Source organism: Azolla caroliniana, unplaced genomic scaffold (genome assembly GCF_043228905.1).
Source record: "Azolla caroliniana isolate FFs.n. ecotype wild unplaced genomic scaffold, voAzoCaro1.0.p SCAF_22, whole genome shotgun sequence".
In the NCBI taxonomy this organism is placed as follows: domain Eukaryota; kingdom Viridiplantae; phylum Streptophyta; class Polypodiopsida; order Salviniales; family Salviniaceae; genus Azolla; species Azolla caroliniana.
The window spans coordinates 11,563,910-11,581,509 of record NW_028230457.1 but is presented as its reverse complement, the minus strand read 5'-3'; the positions used below and the strand labels follow the sequence as shown (position 1 = coordinate 11,581,509).

Below are 17,600 nucleotides of genomic sequence, written 5' to 3'. Positions count from 1 at the left end.
CATATGTATTCTAAACTGTGGTTTGGTTCAAATATTACACTACCGCAACTTTCATGTATGAATCTTCTGTTGCCATCTACATTTATATTTCAAACACTTCCTTCTGTATGGATCTTCTGTATAAATGTGGATGGCAACAGAAGCCTTACATTAAACCATATGTGCTCAAAACAACTGTTATTCTTCTTGGCTTCTGACATCAAGTAGAGCACTAAAACTCAGTCGTTTGATTGCACCTGATTGGAACCCAAAGAGGTCATATTTTACTTCAGAAAAAGTGGATGTAAATTTGTCATTCAAAAAATGAAAACCAATTCAAAAGGCTCAGATCACTGTGCAGTTATTCAATAGCTACATGCACACTCCATTTTGAATCAAAATTAGCAGCATTTGCTTAGGCAAGATAAAAATATACAGATAATAGTAAAATAAGATGGTTATAAAATCAAAACATAACACGTAAAAAGGAATATTACTGGCATAACATAAAGTAAGGGGAATCTCAAAAATTTGATTCTATAAGGCAGATTCTCACAAACAACTCATTTCAAAAATAGCTGAGAAATACACAGTTTGAAGTGGGCACTTCTCAATGCAATCACAAATACTTAAAGACTTGTCTAAACAGATCAAAAAAGACCTTCTACTTAAGCAGCAGCACCCGTTGTCTTCCCTTTCTTCCTTTGAATCTTCTTTTGGTAGAACTCCAGCTCTTTGCCCTCAAGAATATAGCTGAAAAATAAAACAGGAAGATATAAACAGTATAAAGATAAATGACAAAATAATATAGTGTTAGAGATGCCATACCAAATAAGAAATATTATAGAGATGATGCAAGGTGAAAAAAAAGATGGCATAGAGACAAAAATAGCGATTACAGACTAGAAAATTGATATAACGATGCAAGGCAAACTAAGAGATGGAGTAGAGACACATATGATGATCACAGACTGGGGCATACCCATCGGCTCTGCCACATTGTCCAGGCCGAGAAGAAATGCAAGCAAGCAAACGGCCACTAGCAAATTGATCCTCAAGATGTGGATCTAGTTTTCGATCCTTGACACGCTCAGCAATTTTGCGGGCTACATGGTTGCTCTGCTTCTCCTTTTCTCCCTCACCAGGTGTCTCTCCTTCCTGCATACATGACATGGGACACTTTTTGAGGCCAGGGAAAACCAGAAAAGGTAGCCCGAACATAAGTATAAAAGAGAACATGGTTTTTAAAGTCAAGATAATAAATAACACATATAAAAGAGACAAGGACGCGTCGTGAACTTAAAACTCCCATTACACAAGAGGCCATAGGTAGCATACTTTCAAGATTTCATTGAGAAGTTTTTAACTAAAAAGGCACATCATAAGGCTCTAAGGTTTTTTATATATGTCTATGTAAATATATGTATATGTATCCTTACGCAAACATGAACAGAGTTCTGCATGAACAAAAAAGACTTCTTATTAATACATTGTCCTTTTGCAACCAGAACAGAACTTAAGAATTAAAATAATGCATTTCAAGCTACTGCACATATATTCCTCCACTTAAACAAGAGATGAGTTCACATTATGGGTAGCTAGTATTTATTTTCTAGTTCCAGCCTGCAGCTTGTCGTATATAAGGATATTAATGAACAGTATAACTATCACAAACTCATCTCCAATGAAGCCCCTTTTATGGTGATATATATTAACCTAATATTCTTCTCTAATATGTATGTGTTGAAGTAAAATGCTACAAAACTAAAAATGAAATAAATCTATTTACACTTGGCATACAACACAAACTAAGAGTCATCAATCTCATAGAGGAAAAACAATCACGAAACTTCGACCTTCAGATTTGGGCACGTATGGTCACCATTTAATAGAGATATACTACTATTATCACTATTTCAAACAGAAAGTGTAATCAGGAAAACACAATCTTTGCATTTATACAAGTATGGTGCTGATATAAAATAAATGAAAAGAATTAAAATTTAAACATGCCATACGAACCAATCAGCTAATACAGAAACATTGAAGACAAAATCCATATGTTCATCGACTAAACACCGGACAAATGGAAATGCAGTTTAAGATCAATCAGTTTAACACAAAAGCAACATTAGAAGAATGTATCAAAATGGAAAACAACAGTTGATGTTAATCACCACATAAGAAACTTCCATGAATAGTTAGGATGAACCAGCTGAATATCACGTGAATGCAATCAGAATTTCATATGCAACTCAAATGGGTTTGTCTCATATTATCAGGACAATTACAAATCATCACAATGTCATCGATATTTTCATAAGCATCTTAAATACAGCACGCAGGAAAACATCACAACTTTAACAAAATGTTGCTTGAAGCTTGACGGAATAAAGCTAGCATCCACACTCAGCACATAGAAACGCACATTGTGCGAAAACAAGTGGAGAGAAGGGAGAAATACCTCAGATTCCTTCTTGATGGCTCCTCCAGCCTCCTTAGGAGGAGCCTTCTTCTTCTTCCCGATTTCAACACCATAGTGCTGACTATACCAGTGCCTGAAGGGGGCAGCATCAATCTGGACAATTGCAGACTTGACGAGTGTCTGCGTCCGCACAAGCTCATTGTTGGAGGCATTGTAGACGACATCAAGGATGCGTGCCTTCCGTGTCGCAGCCTCTGATCCCCACGAGTAGTTCCCTGTGTCGAGCCTAAGGGCCCTGAACTTTAGGTTTCCACCTCTCACACGGACCTTCCGCACTGTCTTGTTGCTGGACAGCTTCGTCATTGCAGCCTGACGCCCAAGCTCATACCTTTCCGTTTTATGTTTCTTTTTTAGCAGCGGAATTTTACAGAGATTCTCCATGGGGAGAAGAAAAAGGGGTATGGATCAAGCAAACGCACAGGCACAGATAAAGAAAAGCGCGTTCCATGCAGTCGAAAAGAAAATGGTAACGACATGGAGAATCAAAGGGAAGGATCTTACTTCCTCTTCTTGCGCCATGACTTCTTCTTCCCTCCTGTGGCGCGCCTCTTATGGGTGGAATCGCGGGAGATACCTGAGAGGAAGAAGGAGAAGGAGAAGGAGAAGAAGAAACCAAAGGAATCAAAACAAAACAGACCTAAGAAGAAAGAGCAGGAGAGAAAACAAAAAACAAGAGAGGAGATGTGCACAGACCCATGGCTGCAGGCGATGGCGATGGCGATGGCGCTGCAGCAGAAGCAGAAAAGAGAGAAGAAGAAGAAGAAGAAGAAGAAAGAAGAAGAAGAGAAAAGCCCTAGTGTCTGAATGAAGAAGAGACCCCCGCCCAGGCGGGTTTGGGCGGCCTAGTGTGAAACCAAATATTTGGGCGTCCTAGTGTGAAACCAAATATTTGGGCGTCCTAGTGTGAAACCAAATGTTTGGGCGGCCCTAGTGTGAAACCAAAGCTCTGGGCGGTCCCAGTGTGAAACCAATTGACTGGCCTTCTACCCTCACAACAACGCCTCTTGCCACCTGCTTGCTCAGTGCTCACACTACACTTGGCGATCTTCCTGCTCTGCTAATGCTACTTTGTCGGCAATTCGCTTTCACCGTAAGGGCCCGCCCATCTCTGTCTCGTTTTTTCGTGCCTCCTACGTGTTCCCCAGTCGTAACATTGTTTTCCCGCCGAGTTCTTGGTCTTCAGGGAGCCCGACAATGCACGAGGTGTAATGTCTATCTAATTTGTAGTCTGGCTTCGTCGGTTTGTGGTTTTTTGTCCACGATTTGTTGAAGCCATTCGTGTTGCTCGACCAAGCACTCACCCCCACTTGCTTAATTAGTTTCATTTCCACTCAAAATCTCCTCCTCCACAATTGAATCTTGTTGATTAATCAATGAGGATAGAAGAGCAATTGTTGTGTCGAGAAAAGAGACAATGGAATAAAGGGCAAGGATAGCATAATAGAGATATTAATAGCTCATTGTGAAAATGCCCAAAGGCACCATAAAAGCTATAAAATACATTTGTATAAGTAATTTTTACTTCTCCTTGTCATGTTTAAAACTTGAGCTACAACTTGAGCCTTTCCTAATATCTAATATAATCACTTATCTAATCTAAGTGCTAAGGTTAAGTAATACACAAAGCTCAAGCTTCTATCTTAAGATAAGTTATCCACACTTAAGAGTGGATTGACATTCGTTCCTACTCGTCTCCCAACAATAAAGTAGAATTTGTACTAGCCCCTTAGGCTCTAGGCTAGTTAGCTAAAGCTAGCTAAAACGATGTGAGATTATCTCAACATGCTTCACGAGGATTAAGTTTACGCTTTTGTGAGGGAGACGAGGAGGAGTGGATGTCGCATCTACACCTAAGTTGTTATGGAGAATTCATGTCCGAATGGGAAGGCCAATTTGTCATAAATAAATAAATGAGGAAGGATAATTATCATATGAGTCGAGAAGATTACAATCGAAAAAGTACAAATTCGAGCAACTGACATTTACATGTGACCAATTCCAGTTACTTATGAGTCGTATGGAAAAGAAAAGGAATTCTCAATGAACTATATAAGTCGGATCGAGTCGGGAAAACTCCCAAACAACAAACAGAGAGAGAGAGAGAGAGAGAGAGAGAGAGAGAGAGAGAGAGAGAGAGAGAGAGAGAGAGAGAGAGCGAGAACACTTCAACACTCCATAGAGCAAAATCGGTAAACAAAGAATGATCTACAAATGAGGAACGATCCTCGTTATATAGGCCAAAGATGGCCGTTGGGTGGTCCCTTGGGACTATGTTGTCCTAACCTAAAGGTGGCGCTTTCTTTGGGACTAGTAACAATGGGCAACGGTTTGGGTTTGGTTCGGCTCAAACCGAACCTCAAAACCATGGCGCAACGGCGCAACGGTTTAAACGGTTCGGTTCAGGGTTTTTAGGGTTTAGAATTTAGAATTTAGGGTTAGAATTTAGGTTTAGGGCTAGAATTTAGGTTTAGGGTTTAGGATTAGGGCTAGAATTTAGGTTTAGGGTTTAGGGCTAGAATTTAGATTTAGGGTTTACGAGGAGCTTTCCTCCTCCGCCATGGCCAAAGACAGACAGAGACAGAGACAGACAAAAGACAGAGGAAACAGAGGATGAAGGCGAATGATCGGAGGGAGAAGGAGTCGTGTGTTTGAGAGAGTGTACTTGGCTCTCTCCTCAGTCACATTGAAGACACAGACAATGCCAAGACACAGGAAACAGACGATGAAGACGAATGATTTGCTGCGTTCTTTCTTTTCCCATCATGAAGCTCCTCCTCCTCCACCTCCTCTTCCTCTTCCTGACGGTGATGGTGATGCAGAAGGAGAAGAAGAAGAAGAAGAAGAAGAAGGAGAAGGAGACCTGTTGTGTCGTGGTAATTTAAATGATAAGGATGAGGATGTTGCCTCCCCAGTCACAAGTTTCCCAACATACACTCTGCTCTCTGGCCCTCCTCGCAGGTGCAGGTTTCGCTCAGGATCGAGCTGTTTCTTTTGTCCTTCGCATGGAAATTTAGGGTTGTTTTTTTTTTTGGTATGTAAGATATCCCAAGGATTAGGGTTTTCTTGTAAGTAAGATATCCCAAGTATGTGTATGCAAAGAACAAGAACTAGAATCTGTCCTTCTGTTTCGAAATATATATGTATGTATGTATATGTGTGTGATTTTATTTCATTTTTGGTGTTTTGTTTCTGCAGTGGGAAGACCTCTCTCCTCTTCCAATTTGCTTACAATAGCTCTGCTGCGATGATGTCGGAAGCTTCCGCAGATGTTGTCTTCATCTGCAAACGTCAAGACATCGAAAGAAAACCTCCAATTCTTCCCCATGTCTGTCTCTTTAACTCATGCCTGAATAAATCTCTTGCAGTATATTGTATCAAAGTAAAGATCATGGTGCTCTTCCTTTCTCTTTTTTCGACATGTTTTGTTTGTCGCCTCTATACAGGATGTGGCGGTGTCTTCTGAAGCCTTTGAGCGAGTGCACATGAAGTGAGTTGACGAGATTCCATCCATATAACATTAAAGAAGTTCTAATTCTTTCTCTATGTGAGAATCATGTGTTGAAATCATATGAAGAATGCGGTTTTATTTGTTTCAGGCGCTCTTTCAATTCAATTCAATTCAATTCAATTCAATTCAATTCATTCCATACATATCAGTGTGCATGTTTGGTTGTAGATACGTGGAGGATGATGAGGATATTCGCAAATACTTTGCGGCCTTTCACTTGCATCACAAGATGCCGCGAGTCGTCATTATAGATGATTTTCTTGAATTATTCGATGATCGGTAATACATAATGATTCCCATTTTCTTGGACAATATGTAGTACCGTAATCTTTTCTTTCATCTTTACATATGATTACAATTATCACCTCATTAAAATAAAATAAAAACTCTCAGGAAATGCAAGAAATTGTTTGGACAATCGAAGGGAAGGGAAATAGCCATTATGAGGACATTGGCTCTCTGTAGAGATGCGATTGACCATGCAAAGTAAGCTCCATTGGTTTCCTATCATATATATCTATATATCTATCTATAGTGGGGTTTATTCAGTTTAAAATGATGTTTTTTTTGTTGAGCAGTGAGATTTCTGGCACCTTTTGTAAGGTGATTCTTTCTGATACACACACCGGCCAAGGTCCTCGACTTCTCTATCTCTACCAAAGATGGATTTCCACAATACTGACGATTGAGGGTATGCAAAATTTTCCCTTTTGGCATCTTATTTGAATTCACTAGTGCATATTCAATGAATTTGACATTGAGCAGTATATATGTATTTGTGTGCGTGGTTTTTGCAGCCATTGATTCAAGCTTTATGTTAAAGAGTTTTAGGAACAAAGAAAAAAGTGAAAAGGGTATGCCATATGCCATATATACCCTGGCACAACAGAACCTGAAACTTGAAGCAATGGGAACGTCTTTATAGGAGCATGGTATAATCCTAAGGAGAACAAAAATATAAACCAAGAATCAAAATAGTGTACAGTATTGTCATGTGGTTATGGTATCTCTACCCTTGTTGTACAATTGTCTGTAAATTTTGATAAATTCTGATAAAGGTTAGGACCGAAGTGTTTTAAAGATTGTAAGATATGGTGGTAAGCAAACATTTCATTTTCCATACTCCATGACCAAAGGCTTCAAAATCTTGATTTTCAGCTTTTAGGAAACTTCAATTATAGTCATTCTCATGTCTTAGGGGGGAATCTTACTGTTTTGTTTGAAGGGATAATAGGAATTCACGATGGGATGGAATGTTGATTGGAGCAATGAGAGTTTGGGAATGGATTGACACATATGAGGTTAGGAGGAAATAGATCTCCTTAATTAGTGATGGATGCTCATGCAATCTTGTAGAATTAGTGAAAATGTGGCGCATGAACATTAGTTATTGCTCAGAATGAGGTATTGGTAATGTTACATTCAACCGACATTATTAGAATCTGCCGTGTTGAGATTGAAATGGTTGTAGGCACAAAATGGACATTTGTATGCTTTTGAAGCATGCCACTCCTAAATCTGAGTAAGAAGACAGTGAAAATAACTTTTTTACCCAGATCAATTTTTGTTACACAGGGAACATATAGGGCGAAAGTTTAGCTAATGAAGGAATGGGCTCTTCCAAGAATGAATAGAGTGTGAGCCGTATCAAACTAAGCAAATCAATATCCAAGAAACACAAATTTTTGGTTCTTCCATAAAGTTTTTTGAAATGAAATGTCTCATCTGACTGATTAATCAGTTTTGTTCAGTATTCGTGTATTACTTCCATGATATATAGATAGTGATCTTCCATAGAGAACTTGACCCCAACGTGTGGCGTGATAGATAGTTTTCAGCTAGAAAAACCATCTGTCTTCTTCCAGTTTATCGACAGATGGTAAGGAATGTGTTATTATGCCAATGGTATGCATGTGTGCATGAGCATTGTGACCAACGTTAACACATAATCTCTCATTGTATTGATCCATGAAGGTGTTAAAGTTGTCAGAAAATACAGACGGGATATAATGACTGTTAAGAGAACAATCAAGTTAATAGAATCCATCAAAACAGTAGCATTTAAACCAATATAATTTACACCATTTTAACAATTAAAAGAATCATGATCCTAGTAGATGGATAAATACAAGGCAGACTAATGTTTCTTTTGGTTTTTAGTTTTCAGAATAATTAATGATATATTTATGTTGTGATTATTGCTAATGTAATTGGTGTAACTACAATGAAGATTTCTAATCATATGAAAGATTGACTTTGGAGGGTTGAACAATTTTGCTAATACATTTCAAATATCAATATTGTAATATGAAGAAATGTAGCACGCAAACTGGATGTGTTGTTTTATATGAAGATTGGCTTTTGAACATTCATAAGTTGGCTATTACTGCGTTTCAAATGTCAACTCACTAAGTATAAAATTAGATGAGTGCATAATGATTGACTATGGGATTTGGAGGAGTCATGTATGGGTCATGAATGTATAATGGTGGGGTCATGGATGGACATAATGGATCAAAAGCTTACAAGTCAAAAGCTCACCTTTATGCAAGAAAAGATCGCATCATGAATTAAGAAGGTCGCCCACCACTTGCTCATTTCAAAAACTTCCCAATGACATATCATTTCTTAAAAAGACCAACTTTGAGTCAAAATTTCTCTAATGGTCAGCAAATATCGTTCCTCCTATATGAAGAAGTGGACTACTGATTTACTTATGGAATGATATAGTGTAATTTGAACCTTCCTCCTTGTCACAACAAAGGAGGGTCATTTTATGCGGTATGTTAATCATGGATTATATATGAAAGCCTTCCATCAACAACCTTTGCAATTGGTATTTCAATAGTTTCCACTTTTAAAACTCAATAAACACTTGACCTAATCTGTTATACGCAATACTATCACTAAGTTAGATTGATAAATTGATATATTATACATTGAAAAAACATAATCTCAAGGCAATGTTACCCCCTTATGTGGTTAGCTTTTTGTTGATTGATGCATGCACAGTATTTTCTCTACAGAAAGAAAGTTGTGCAGCATGTATCCAAAACAAATGGGCAATTGATCAAATGTTAGCAGCTTCAAGGCAACTTGGGAAAGACACCTTGTGGCAGCTAAAAGAAATTCTTCAATATATCAAGTGTAGTACTATGATGCAAATCGGGCTGAAGACAATGAAATGAGGGCAAATTGGCTAACCACTACTACAACACATACATTTGAGCTCACCATGACTACATTCAACATGCTTACATTGTGGATGAAGATATACCATAAATCCAAGCGTGATTACACTCAACATGCTTTACATTGAGGATGAAGATATACCATAAATCCAAGCATGACTACACTCAACATGCTTTACATTGAGGATGAAGATATACCATAAATCCAAGCATGACTCTACTCAACATGCTTTACATTGAGGATGAAGATACACCATAAATCCGAGGTTCGAACCATTATCAAGGGCACACGAAGTCGGGCGTGGGATCGTAGCCACATGTGGTCATGATGGTGGCGATGATGTCCAGCTTCGGGATGTTGATGTCCAGCACGCCCAACACGTTGACATCCAATGCCAGGCACAGGCACGAGTCGATGTCCATGCCCAGGTGACCCAGCAGGGGGCAGCAGTCGGGCGCATCGGCAGCTATGAGCAGCGCACCGCACACTCCGATCCTCATCACATTCACAGGGCAAGATGGCGACGATGGCGACGATGATGATGATGGAGGAGCTCTTTTGGTACCATGGTGATGCCCGCCGCCCGCCTTCTTCTTCTTCTCCGTTGCATTCTGCACGATTCCTGGCGTAGGAGTAGATGTTGATGCCCTTGGTATGGATGGAGTAGATGATGATGATGATGATGATGATGATGATGATGATGATGATGATGATGTGACAGGCAATGCAGGCCAGGATTCTTCTGATGTGAAGAGGCCATGGCCGCCTGCGGAGGAAGACGGATCGGTGAGCGCAGCATCTACTACGACTACGATGGCACAAGGGATACAAAGGCAAAGGAAGATGCAAGAGCAGGACAAGGCTGTAGCAGAAGCAGCCAATTCTGATGGCAATGGGGGCTTCCTCATCCTAAACATGGGATGATGCATGATCAAATCTTTTGAAAATGGAGTCCAGTTTATGAATTAGAGCAGTACCTGGTCATGATGGTGATGGTGATGGTGATGATGATGATGATGATGATGATGATGGAATTTGGGTAGTGCAGTCACGTGACTTGGGCATGACTGAACACCATCACATGGGGCCTTCCTCTGAATCTACTGCAAATGTACATCTCTTTTTCTTCCCCTTTTTCCTGCACACACACACACACACACACACACACACACAAAAGAAGAAGAAGAGAGAGGCTAGAGCCATGTCACGTGACTCTGGGCTTGTCTTTTTTTCTTTGTCTTTTTTGTCTTTTGTCTTTTGTCTTTCTCAGTGATCACCATGAGAACTCGGACTCTGCTTTCACACCATGGAATAGTGTCAAGTTCCAAGGTTCATATACTTCCTACAATTATCTATATATGATCATATTTGGTAGATGGCCATATATGGGGGAAGTTTGGTCATTTCATAGCGGACAATATATGCTTATACTACTGCTGCCACACCAATGACTTCTATCGTAAGTTGGTTTGGTTTGACGACGATATGATGTAGTTTGTGGGTGAAAGTTTCGTTTATATGGCAAACTACCCGAAATGTACAAATGGTGGCACCTAATGGTGGAGACCCTGTGGGTTTCCATTAACTGAGCCGAATCAACTTAGTACAAAGACATACATTTGTAGAACATACATCACGAAACAAATTGGTGGCTGTGTGTGTGTGTTGCACTAATATATTTAGTAATGAACCATATGGACAAAGTTTCTTAAATTTTGCAATATCGTAGAGTTAATACTAAAACCACATTAATATATGGGAAAAGTACCAGGATACCCCTGGAAGTTCGTCTATTTACCAGAATGCCCTTGGAAGTTCCAAATTTACCAAACTACCCCTATGTCCAAAAAATTACACTTTATAAAGTAATTATACACTCAAATCTACAAGCCCTATTTACCAAAGATGGAAGAAATGGACCCAAACTGGCCCTATTTACCAAAGATTTGAGTGTATAATTACTTTATAAAGTGTAATTTTTTGGACATAGGGGTAGTTTGGTAAATTTGGAACTTCCAGGGGCATTCTGGTAAATAGACGAACTTCCAGGGGTATCCTGGTACTTTTCCCTTAATATATTCCCTACGCTACAACAAATTAGTATCAAATGATATGTTTTTTATTCTAACTCTACCCAAATAATATGAGCCTAAACTTAACATTAATGTAGAATTAATGCAATACAACTACTGTATACTCAGATTTCTTTTCATACAGTATTAAAATAGCGTTGAATAGTTCGAAATAATGATGTCGACGTGACTCATGCTTTTTATTTTTTTGTAGAATGGATATTAGTCAATGCTAAACCAACTATTATAATTTCGATAATGTAATAGTTAGCACCAAACTAGATTATGTTTTTTCCACGATAATAACAAAGCTAGAATGAAATTGTATACGTGTAACATTACACAAGTAGTGTTCAAATTGTACCAATATTGTGTAGACCTATTGGTTAGCAATTATATATGTTAGTTTATTGATATCACGTTATTAGCAATAAACAAGATATGTGTTTTCTTATAAAGTACCCAAACAGTATCACCCTAATAGTAAAATATATCTTGTTATATACAATATAGTAAACGAGTAACGACATACATAGTTGTACCATGGTGGTGTAGAGTCTAGACTTAGCAGTAAAGGACACTTTCTTTGATGTATAGTACATTGTTTACTCTATAGCACCCAAGTATGTAGGGTACTTGGCTTGATAGTAACAAAGTACAAATTATAATGTAATGAGGACTTGACATTATAGAATGCCATGATTCATGCATAATAAATATTATAGATTACGATCATATTTAAACATATTCGTTTATGCTTTTTTGTCGTATGTTAACATGACTGATTTACTCCACATTGCACACAAAAGGTACATTATGTTTTTTTATGAAAGGTTGTTGGCTATAACATAGGCATAACTTTTGATCCAATGCAAAACCCATGGAAAGGTTTCAAGCAATTGACATAATCGAAAAGATGGGATTAGAAGGTTCTGTAGAAAAATTCATTCCATCTTGCAAACTAATTCCTTTAATAATATTTGTCACATTAAATCACACCATATATTGGCTCAACACCTTGCACAAATCCAGCAAACATGGTCCAAGAACAAAGTGTCATCAAACTAAATTGGATTAATGTTAATATCATATACATCGAATCCACATCACATCAGAGCTAGCTGATGATTAATATGTGGAAAGTGAAAATATTGTCGTAGTAAAATTGATGGAATTTGGAGAACATAACTAAACTAAATTCTTTACAATGGCACTTAAGAATCAGAGAATTCCACTTAAATTCTTAAGTTTAGGGTTTATGGGTTTATGGTATTTATGGGATTGGGGTCAGAATCTTTCGGCTTTAGGGAGTTAGAATTTCGGGTTTAGGGTTTAGGGAGTTAGAATTAAGGGTTAGGGTTTAGGAATCCTGACCCAAGATCAATATAAGACACTTAATCTCTGATTGTACCAAAAAGAGACTAATCCTTCTAATCATTTGCAAGGAAGCTATTGTTCGCTTTAATCCCTTGACGATGGAACTAGTGTAAACCTGGCATTCAGAGGTTTGAAACTAGTTTTGTCTACATCATGACAAGTAATGTCAGCAGCATATTCCCGAAAATATTAAAGACCAGTCAAAAATTGAGAAAGTTGAGGATATGTATCGGCTGAGATATTTTACTTTGGCTTTAAGATGGTTATATGTAAACCTTCTGAATCTCATCCATGGAGATCTGGTGGTCAGATAAGACATATACATACAGTGATATTTATATGTGCATGTATGAATATCTTGAATGTGGTAGGGATGAGAATTCCATGGTTGCAAGAGGGTCATATGCACATTTTCCTTCACTAGGCTTCTCACTGTTGAATCCGAAAAGAAGTGGGCTGATCGATCGCGATTCGTCTTCGGTCACCTCCTTTTCATCTGCAAATATCACCAAACCACTCAATCCACAAATTTAAAGCTTGGTGTGATAAAATTCATCTTCTTAAAGATGCCAAATATTTCAGAATATTCCTTTGATGATTGATGTCAAATGGATTGTTTCTGATAGCATAGCTCTGGAACAAACCTGCAAATTCGCCATATCCCAGATTTCACTTCAAATGATGGAGCTATTTGATCTCCTCCATAACCTAAGGGCAACCATCCAATAACGCTCCAATGATTAGGTTATCCAGAACTCATGACTTGGGGAGGCCACATTCTCATGTCTTAACAGCCTGAAATATTTCACGCATGAAGTGTTGGAATCTCCTCGAGTATAATGTGGGATTCACTGCGGATATCGAAAGAGAATTAAACTGAATGGATTTATAGGCATGCTCTAGTTTCTTGCCCAGATTGTATGTTTGCAGAATATCTATTATCCCGAAGTATAAGGCGACATCACTAGCATCGTTAGGATCGTAGTAATTGTCTCCACCATTCGGAATTCTGCGACAAGCCCTGGCAGGCATGTTGGAACCTATTTGTATTTTAAATCTTCACATATCATAAGCAAACTCCTGTCGATTAGCTCTCTGAGTATTAACATATGAATCTGCATTAAGATGTTAATTTTACAGAGTTTTTACCTTTCTTCTGGATGAACCATTGAACCAACCGCAACCTTGTTGAGGGGAGCACACTTGAGAGATGTCTTCTCGTCCTCTAGTGTGCCATCAGCGCCTTGTTCGAATCCCAAATGTCTTGAAGACAAACGTTTTAATCCCATATCAATCTCCACAAAATCACCTGTATAAGATTAGCACTAATAGATCATACTATATACATGGTAGCTTTGCTTCAAAAAATCCAGAATGGGATTGCAAGAGTTCAGAGGCACCAAGCTTAAATAGGGAATTCTCCTCACCATGGTTTCTTTGTCAGATGCTACTTTTTTTTCTTTCTAGAAATGCTAAACAAACACAGTCTCACAAGGGAATGATAATGATTCGGCAAGAGTCGTGAAATCTTCGTCCATGGCCTTGTCCCACAAGTAGGAGGTTTTGCCCACATAAGAGACATACTCACCTGCGAGGGGTCAGGCCAAGTGTTTAGGGGTATAAACTCATTTGGTCACAGCTCATGAGAGTAGGTGTCCCTACCTATGAGACATCCAGTGCGACTCGAAATTATGGTCTAGCGCTTATTATGAATAGGAAGACACATACATAGCCCATCATGTAAAAGGTACAAACTTAAGTACATAATTATGCAAAACATCAGAAGAATCTGAGACACTCAAGGTAAATTCACATTGAACATGGCATCTAAATCTCCAGGTATACTTTGTGGAAACCAGTTGCTCGATCTTATATAAATGCCAACCATGAACTTGGTGATCCATGTTACTGTTCTTGACATGTTCTGTTTACCACTATTGACATGTTGTATCTTGTACCAGGTAGCATACAGAAACAGAAGGGGATCCATGGATGATCTATAATCACCCGGAAAGAGGAACTCATTTTCATTCAGTTCACATCCAAGAGATGAAATATTATTAGTAGTACACTAGAAGCATACCATGACTTTCCAGAAATCTTGAAAAGACCACCTCATGCAACGGTAAGTCATGTGTTTCCACTGATTTTCTCAAAGGTTCCTTGAAATGCAAACCCAGTAATAAGCTATAATCCATAATTCGCTCGGACTCGAGAAACTTGCAATCTTCTGCGATTTGACTGGATTGCAAATGGAAAGTTGGTCAGCAACACAATAGTAGAGTGAAAAAAATTAGAGCCATGGAAAGGAAACAATAAAAGATTTACCAACAAACAGCATCTCTCCATTGTTTCTCGAGTTGAAACACGTACTCCAAATCTAAGTCCTTCAGGGTAGTGTTCTCATCAGTGTCAACTTTGACCGTTGATCGACCATGGGAAGATCCCTTCAAATCAAACCTTTTATGAATCTGCGCATCCGTAGACACCACATTTCCCATTACAATGAATCTCACCTGAAGAAAAGAGAAAGAGAAGGCTATGAGCCCTTCTTATCTTATACAACAGAAAAGGGGAAAATGGTAGCATCTTGGCATGGAGTTATCTAATCAACTTCATATCATACCTTCCGACCCCCCACAGGTTTGACCCTATGAAGTCCAAGGAACCTTGTAAGAAGGGTATTTTCATACTTCTCTACATGATTATAATACCTTGGAAGCATCTTCAAGAGCACCTGATAACCACATCCATAGAAATTAAACAGTTAGAATATAGACAGACTTTGCCGACAGTTGGAATTTTAAATACCATAAAATCATATACCTTCACTTCACTTTTCCGAAGTGTTTTAACCATATACCGCTCATCATAAGAAAGATAGAACACACTTCCACTCTTTCCCGGAGAAGAAAGCTCTCGCAGTCCTTCGTTTCCACAGACGGATAACATGTACTCAGCGGCATCAATCTTAAATTGTTCCCTTAACTTCCTGAAAAGAGTTTCATAGTTCATTGATTAAATTTTGAAAGGAAACCACATCCAGGTTTGGGTTTGGGTTTGTTTTTTGTCTTTATTTCTGCCATGAAAAATCAAGTGCACATAGCAGACACACGCATGAAAGATTTCATAGCAATGTATGCATGCATCTTTTGGTTTGTGGTACCTGAAGACCATAGGACAATAATCCTTCCATTTGAAGTCAGCTGAGGGGTGAGGAGGGGTCATCTGAGATCCTTCCCTAGGGAATCTCACCTTAATTGTAGATTTAGGACTAAAGTCTCCATGAGTCAATCTTCTGCTTTGTTGTGGTGTAACTTTTCCAACGGAATACCTACACATTAACATATAGGTTTTCAATCTGCATCTATCACAAGAAGAACTAATATTGAATTCCCGATGAGATGGTTAAAGGCAAGAAACCTGATTCCCAGCTGTAGTTTCAGCATTAAGTCGTAGCTTCGGTGGCCTCTGTAGATGGTCTCACCTGCTTGTTTCCTTTCCTTTCTGATCAAAATACGGGTTTTGCCGGCCTCCTCACTAAGAGTTAAACCATCTACACGTGAAAGATTTCCTTGGTCATCCTCCATGGCATATGTCTTTTTGCTCGGAACCTTCGAGAGACAGTCTAGTGATTTTTCGAGGCTCCGAAACTTCTCCTCGAGAGGTTGTGGGTCTTTTTTGACAGCCGAGGCTGAATCAAGCATTTCAACCTTCAGCTCACGAAGGATCGAATCTTGGCCTAACAGTCTCTTGAATTCTTCAGGTAAATGGGATGCCGAACACACTTTCTGTCTATGAGAAGTTTGGCTTCCATCATCATTCATGTCCTTCTTCGGATGATTCTCGATAGTGGGCATTTGACAGGGTTGATTCAGCATTGTTTCTCGATGCTTATATCCATTCCCCCAGGTGCCAAAGAATGTGGTCCCGTCAGAGGAAGTGTAAATACCATGACCGTTGGTGACTCCGTTAAGCCATTCGCCATCATAAGAATCTCCATTTGTCCATGAAACAACCCCATGCCCACACATCATCCCACTCTTCCAATGCCCCTCATATTCACTCCCATCCACATTCCATACATATCTACCTTGCCCTTCCGGAACATCCAATTTCCATGCCCCATCATACACATCCCCATTGCCGTATTGTTTCCAGCCAAATCCATGCTTCTTATTCATTGCCCATTGCCTTGTGTAGACACTTCCATCTGCACCTATGTAGGCCCCTTTCGCGCAACCATTCGGCATTCCGCCCGCGCCATGGCTCAGTGACTTCAACATTACTGATTTGCCACTTCCTATGCATTGCTTCGTGTTACCCCTATCCGGCGGATTGTAGCCAACCATCTGATCGGACTCCAATGGAACAACTCTACCTGTGTATTGAACCTCTGGAGGAATGAGTTTTTTGTAGTTCGTTTCAATGTTATTGATGTGTAGGCATAACTTGTCTTCAGATGATGGAGCATTCCATGATGTGGCTTTCTGTTGCATATTCTCTGCTTTGGTAATAGCAGCAGATTCCCTAAATTCCATCTGCATGGATGACATTACATAATTGTATCAATTTGCTACATGCAGGAAGAAGGCTTGTGACTCTCGATGCACCGATTTCTGATCTGTTCTTTTGATGGAAATTGAAACTATTTTATCATTAAGGGCATCCAAGATGATCTGATCTACCATTAAATCTCGCAACACACAGGACAAGGAGAACAATCGAAAGGCAGAATTTTTGAATTTAGAAGGAGTCCTTCTTCCTTTCAAGATTCCCAAAACGGATGAATTCCACTGCTAAATACGTAGGACCCAACAAAGCTTACAAAGGCAGAAATTTACGGAACGATGAAGGTGAAGGTGAAGGGAAAGATAATCGCCTCTTCAATTACAAATCACAACTCAAAAAAAAAAAACAAAAAAAAAACCCATATCATCTAGATGTATTGTGAGTGTGTCTCGGATAGTTTTACGAGGCAATTGAC

At 39.0% G+C, this 17,600-nt stretch overlaps 5 protein-coding genes across 5 annotated transcripts in view; 2 read left to right on the top strand and 3 right to left on the bottom strand.

Moving 5' to 3' along the window:
* LOC147850031 (uncharacterized) overlaps nt 1-12,144 on the top strand; it is a 72,534-nt gene extending 60,390 nt beyond the window's left edge. The window contains exons 2-4 of the mRNA XM_087336993.1: nt 10,139-10,304; nt 10,435-10,493; nt 12,089-12,144. Coding sequence (XP_087193119.1) covers nt 10,139-10,304; nt 10,435-10,493; nt 12,089-12,144 — 281 coding nt within the window. The remainder of the gene's footprint in view (nt 1-10,138; nt 10,305-10,434; nt 10,494-12,088) is intronic.
* Nucleotides 529-3,243, bottom strand: LOC147850034 (small ribosomal subunit protein eS8-like). Its single transcript, XM_087337234.1, has 5 exons — nt 3,158-3,243; nt 2,966-3,038; nt 2,444-2,792; nt 962-1,137; nt 529-732 (listed from the first exon to the last, which is right to left on the bottom strand). Exons 1-5 carry the CDS (start codon nt 3,159-3,161, stop codon nt 648-650), a joined length of 687 nt encoding a protein of 228 aa, XP_087193360.1. The 5' UTR covers nt 3,162-3,243; the 3' UTR covers nt 529-647.
* On the top strand, nt 5,046-7,135 carry LOC147850033 (tRNA dimethylallyltransferase). Its single transcript, XM_087337133.1, has 7 exons — nt 5,046-5,422; nt 5,660-5,789; nt 5,908-5,951; nt 6,141-6,251; nt 6,366-6,458; nt 6,551-6,663; nt 6,770-7,135. The coding sequence occupies exons 1-7, from the start codon at nt 5,085-5,087 to the stop codon at nt 6,895-6,897; spliced, it is 957 nt and encodes a 318-aa protein (XP_087193259.1). The 5' UTR covers nt 5,046-5,084; the 3' UTR covers nt 6,898-7,135.
* On the bottom strand, nt 9,305-10,108 carry LOC147850032 (uncharacterized). Its single transcript, XM_087336945.1, has 2 exons — nt 9,390-10,108; nt 9,305-9,336 (listed from the first exon to the last, which is right to left on the bottom strand). The coding sequence occupies exon 1, from the start codon at nt 10,091-10,093 to the stop codon at nt 9,443-9,445; it is 651 nt and encodes a 216-aa protein (XP_087193071.1). The 5' UTR covers nt 10,094-10,108; the 3' UTR covers nt 9,305-9,336; nt 9,390-9,442.
* A 226-nt stretch (nt 12,145-12,370) lies between the features above and the next one.
* On the bottom strand, nt 12,371-17,378 carry LOC147850030 (phosphatidylinositol 4-phosphate 5-kinase 9-like). The gene is made up of 9 exons (XM_087336951.1): nt 16,037-17,378; nt 15,780-15,947; nt 15,440-15,605; nt 15,240-15,350; nt 14,942-15,129; nt 14,697-14,854; nt 13,763-13,922; nt 13,258-13,670; nt 12,371-13,109 (listed from the first exon to the last, which is right to left on the bottom strand). The coding sequence occupies exons 1-8, from the start codon at nt 17,167-17,169 to the stop codon at nt 13,394-13,396; spliced, it is 2,361 nt and encodes a 786-aa protein (XP_087193077.1). The 5' UTR covers nt 17,170-17,378; the 3' UTR covers nt 12,371-13,109; nt 13,258-13,393.
* Nucleotides 17,379-17,600: the final 222 nt, after the last annotated feature.

Bases quoted from the DNA above. Each gene is read 5' to 3' on its own strand.
- LOC147850034 (XM_087337234.1), bottom strand. The intron at 1,138-2,443 runs GTATTTCTCCCT...TCATGTATGCAG, and splicing joins CCATCAAGAAGGAATCTGAG to GAAGGAGAGACACCTGGTGA. The intron at 733-961 runs GTATGCCCCAGT...TTTATTTTTCAG, and splicing joins CAATGTGGCAGAGCCGATGG to CTATATTCTTGAGGGCAAAG.
- LOC147850033 (XM_087337133.1), top strand. From the start codon at position 5,085: ATGATCGGAGGGAGAAGGAGTCGTGTGTTTGAGAGAGTGTACTTGGCT. The intron at 5,952-6,140 runs GTGAGTTGACGA...GTTTGGTTGTAG, and splicing joins TTTGAGCGAGTGCACATGAA to ATACGTGGAGGATGATGAGG. The intron at 6,459-6,550 runs GTAAGCTCCATT...TTTGTTGAGCAG, and splicing joins GATGCGATTGACCATGCAAA to TGAGATTTCTGGCACCTTTT.
- LOC147850032 (XM_087336945.1), bottom strand. From the start codon at position 10,093: ATGCATCATCCCATGTTTAGGATGAGGAAGCCCCCATTGCCATCAGAA.
- LOC147850030 (XM_087336951.1), bottom strand. From the start codon at position 17,169: ATGTCATCCATGCAGATGGAATTTAGGGAATCTGCTGCTATTACCAAA. The intron at 15,606-15,779 runs GTACCACAAACC...AACTCTTTTCAG, and splicing joins TATTGTCCTATGGTCTTCAG to GAAGTTAAGGGAACAATTTA. The intron at 14,855-14,941 runs GTAAATCTTTTA...TTTGCAATCCAG, and splicing joins TGGAGAGATGCTGTTTGTTG to TCAAATCGCAGAAGATTGCA.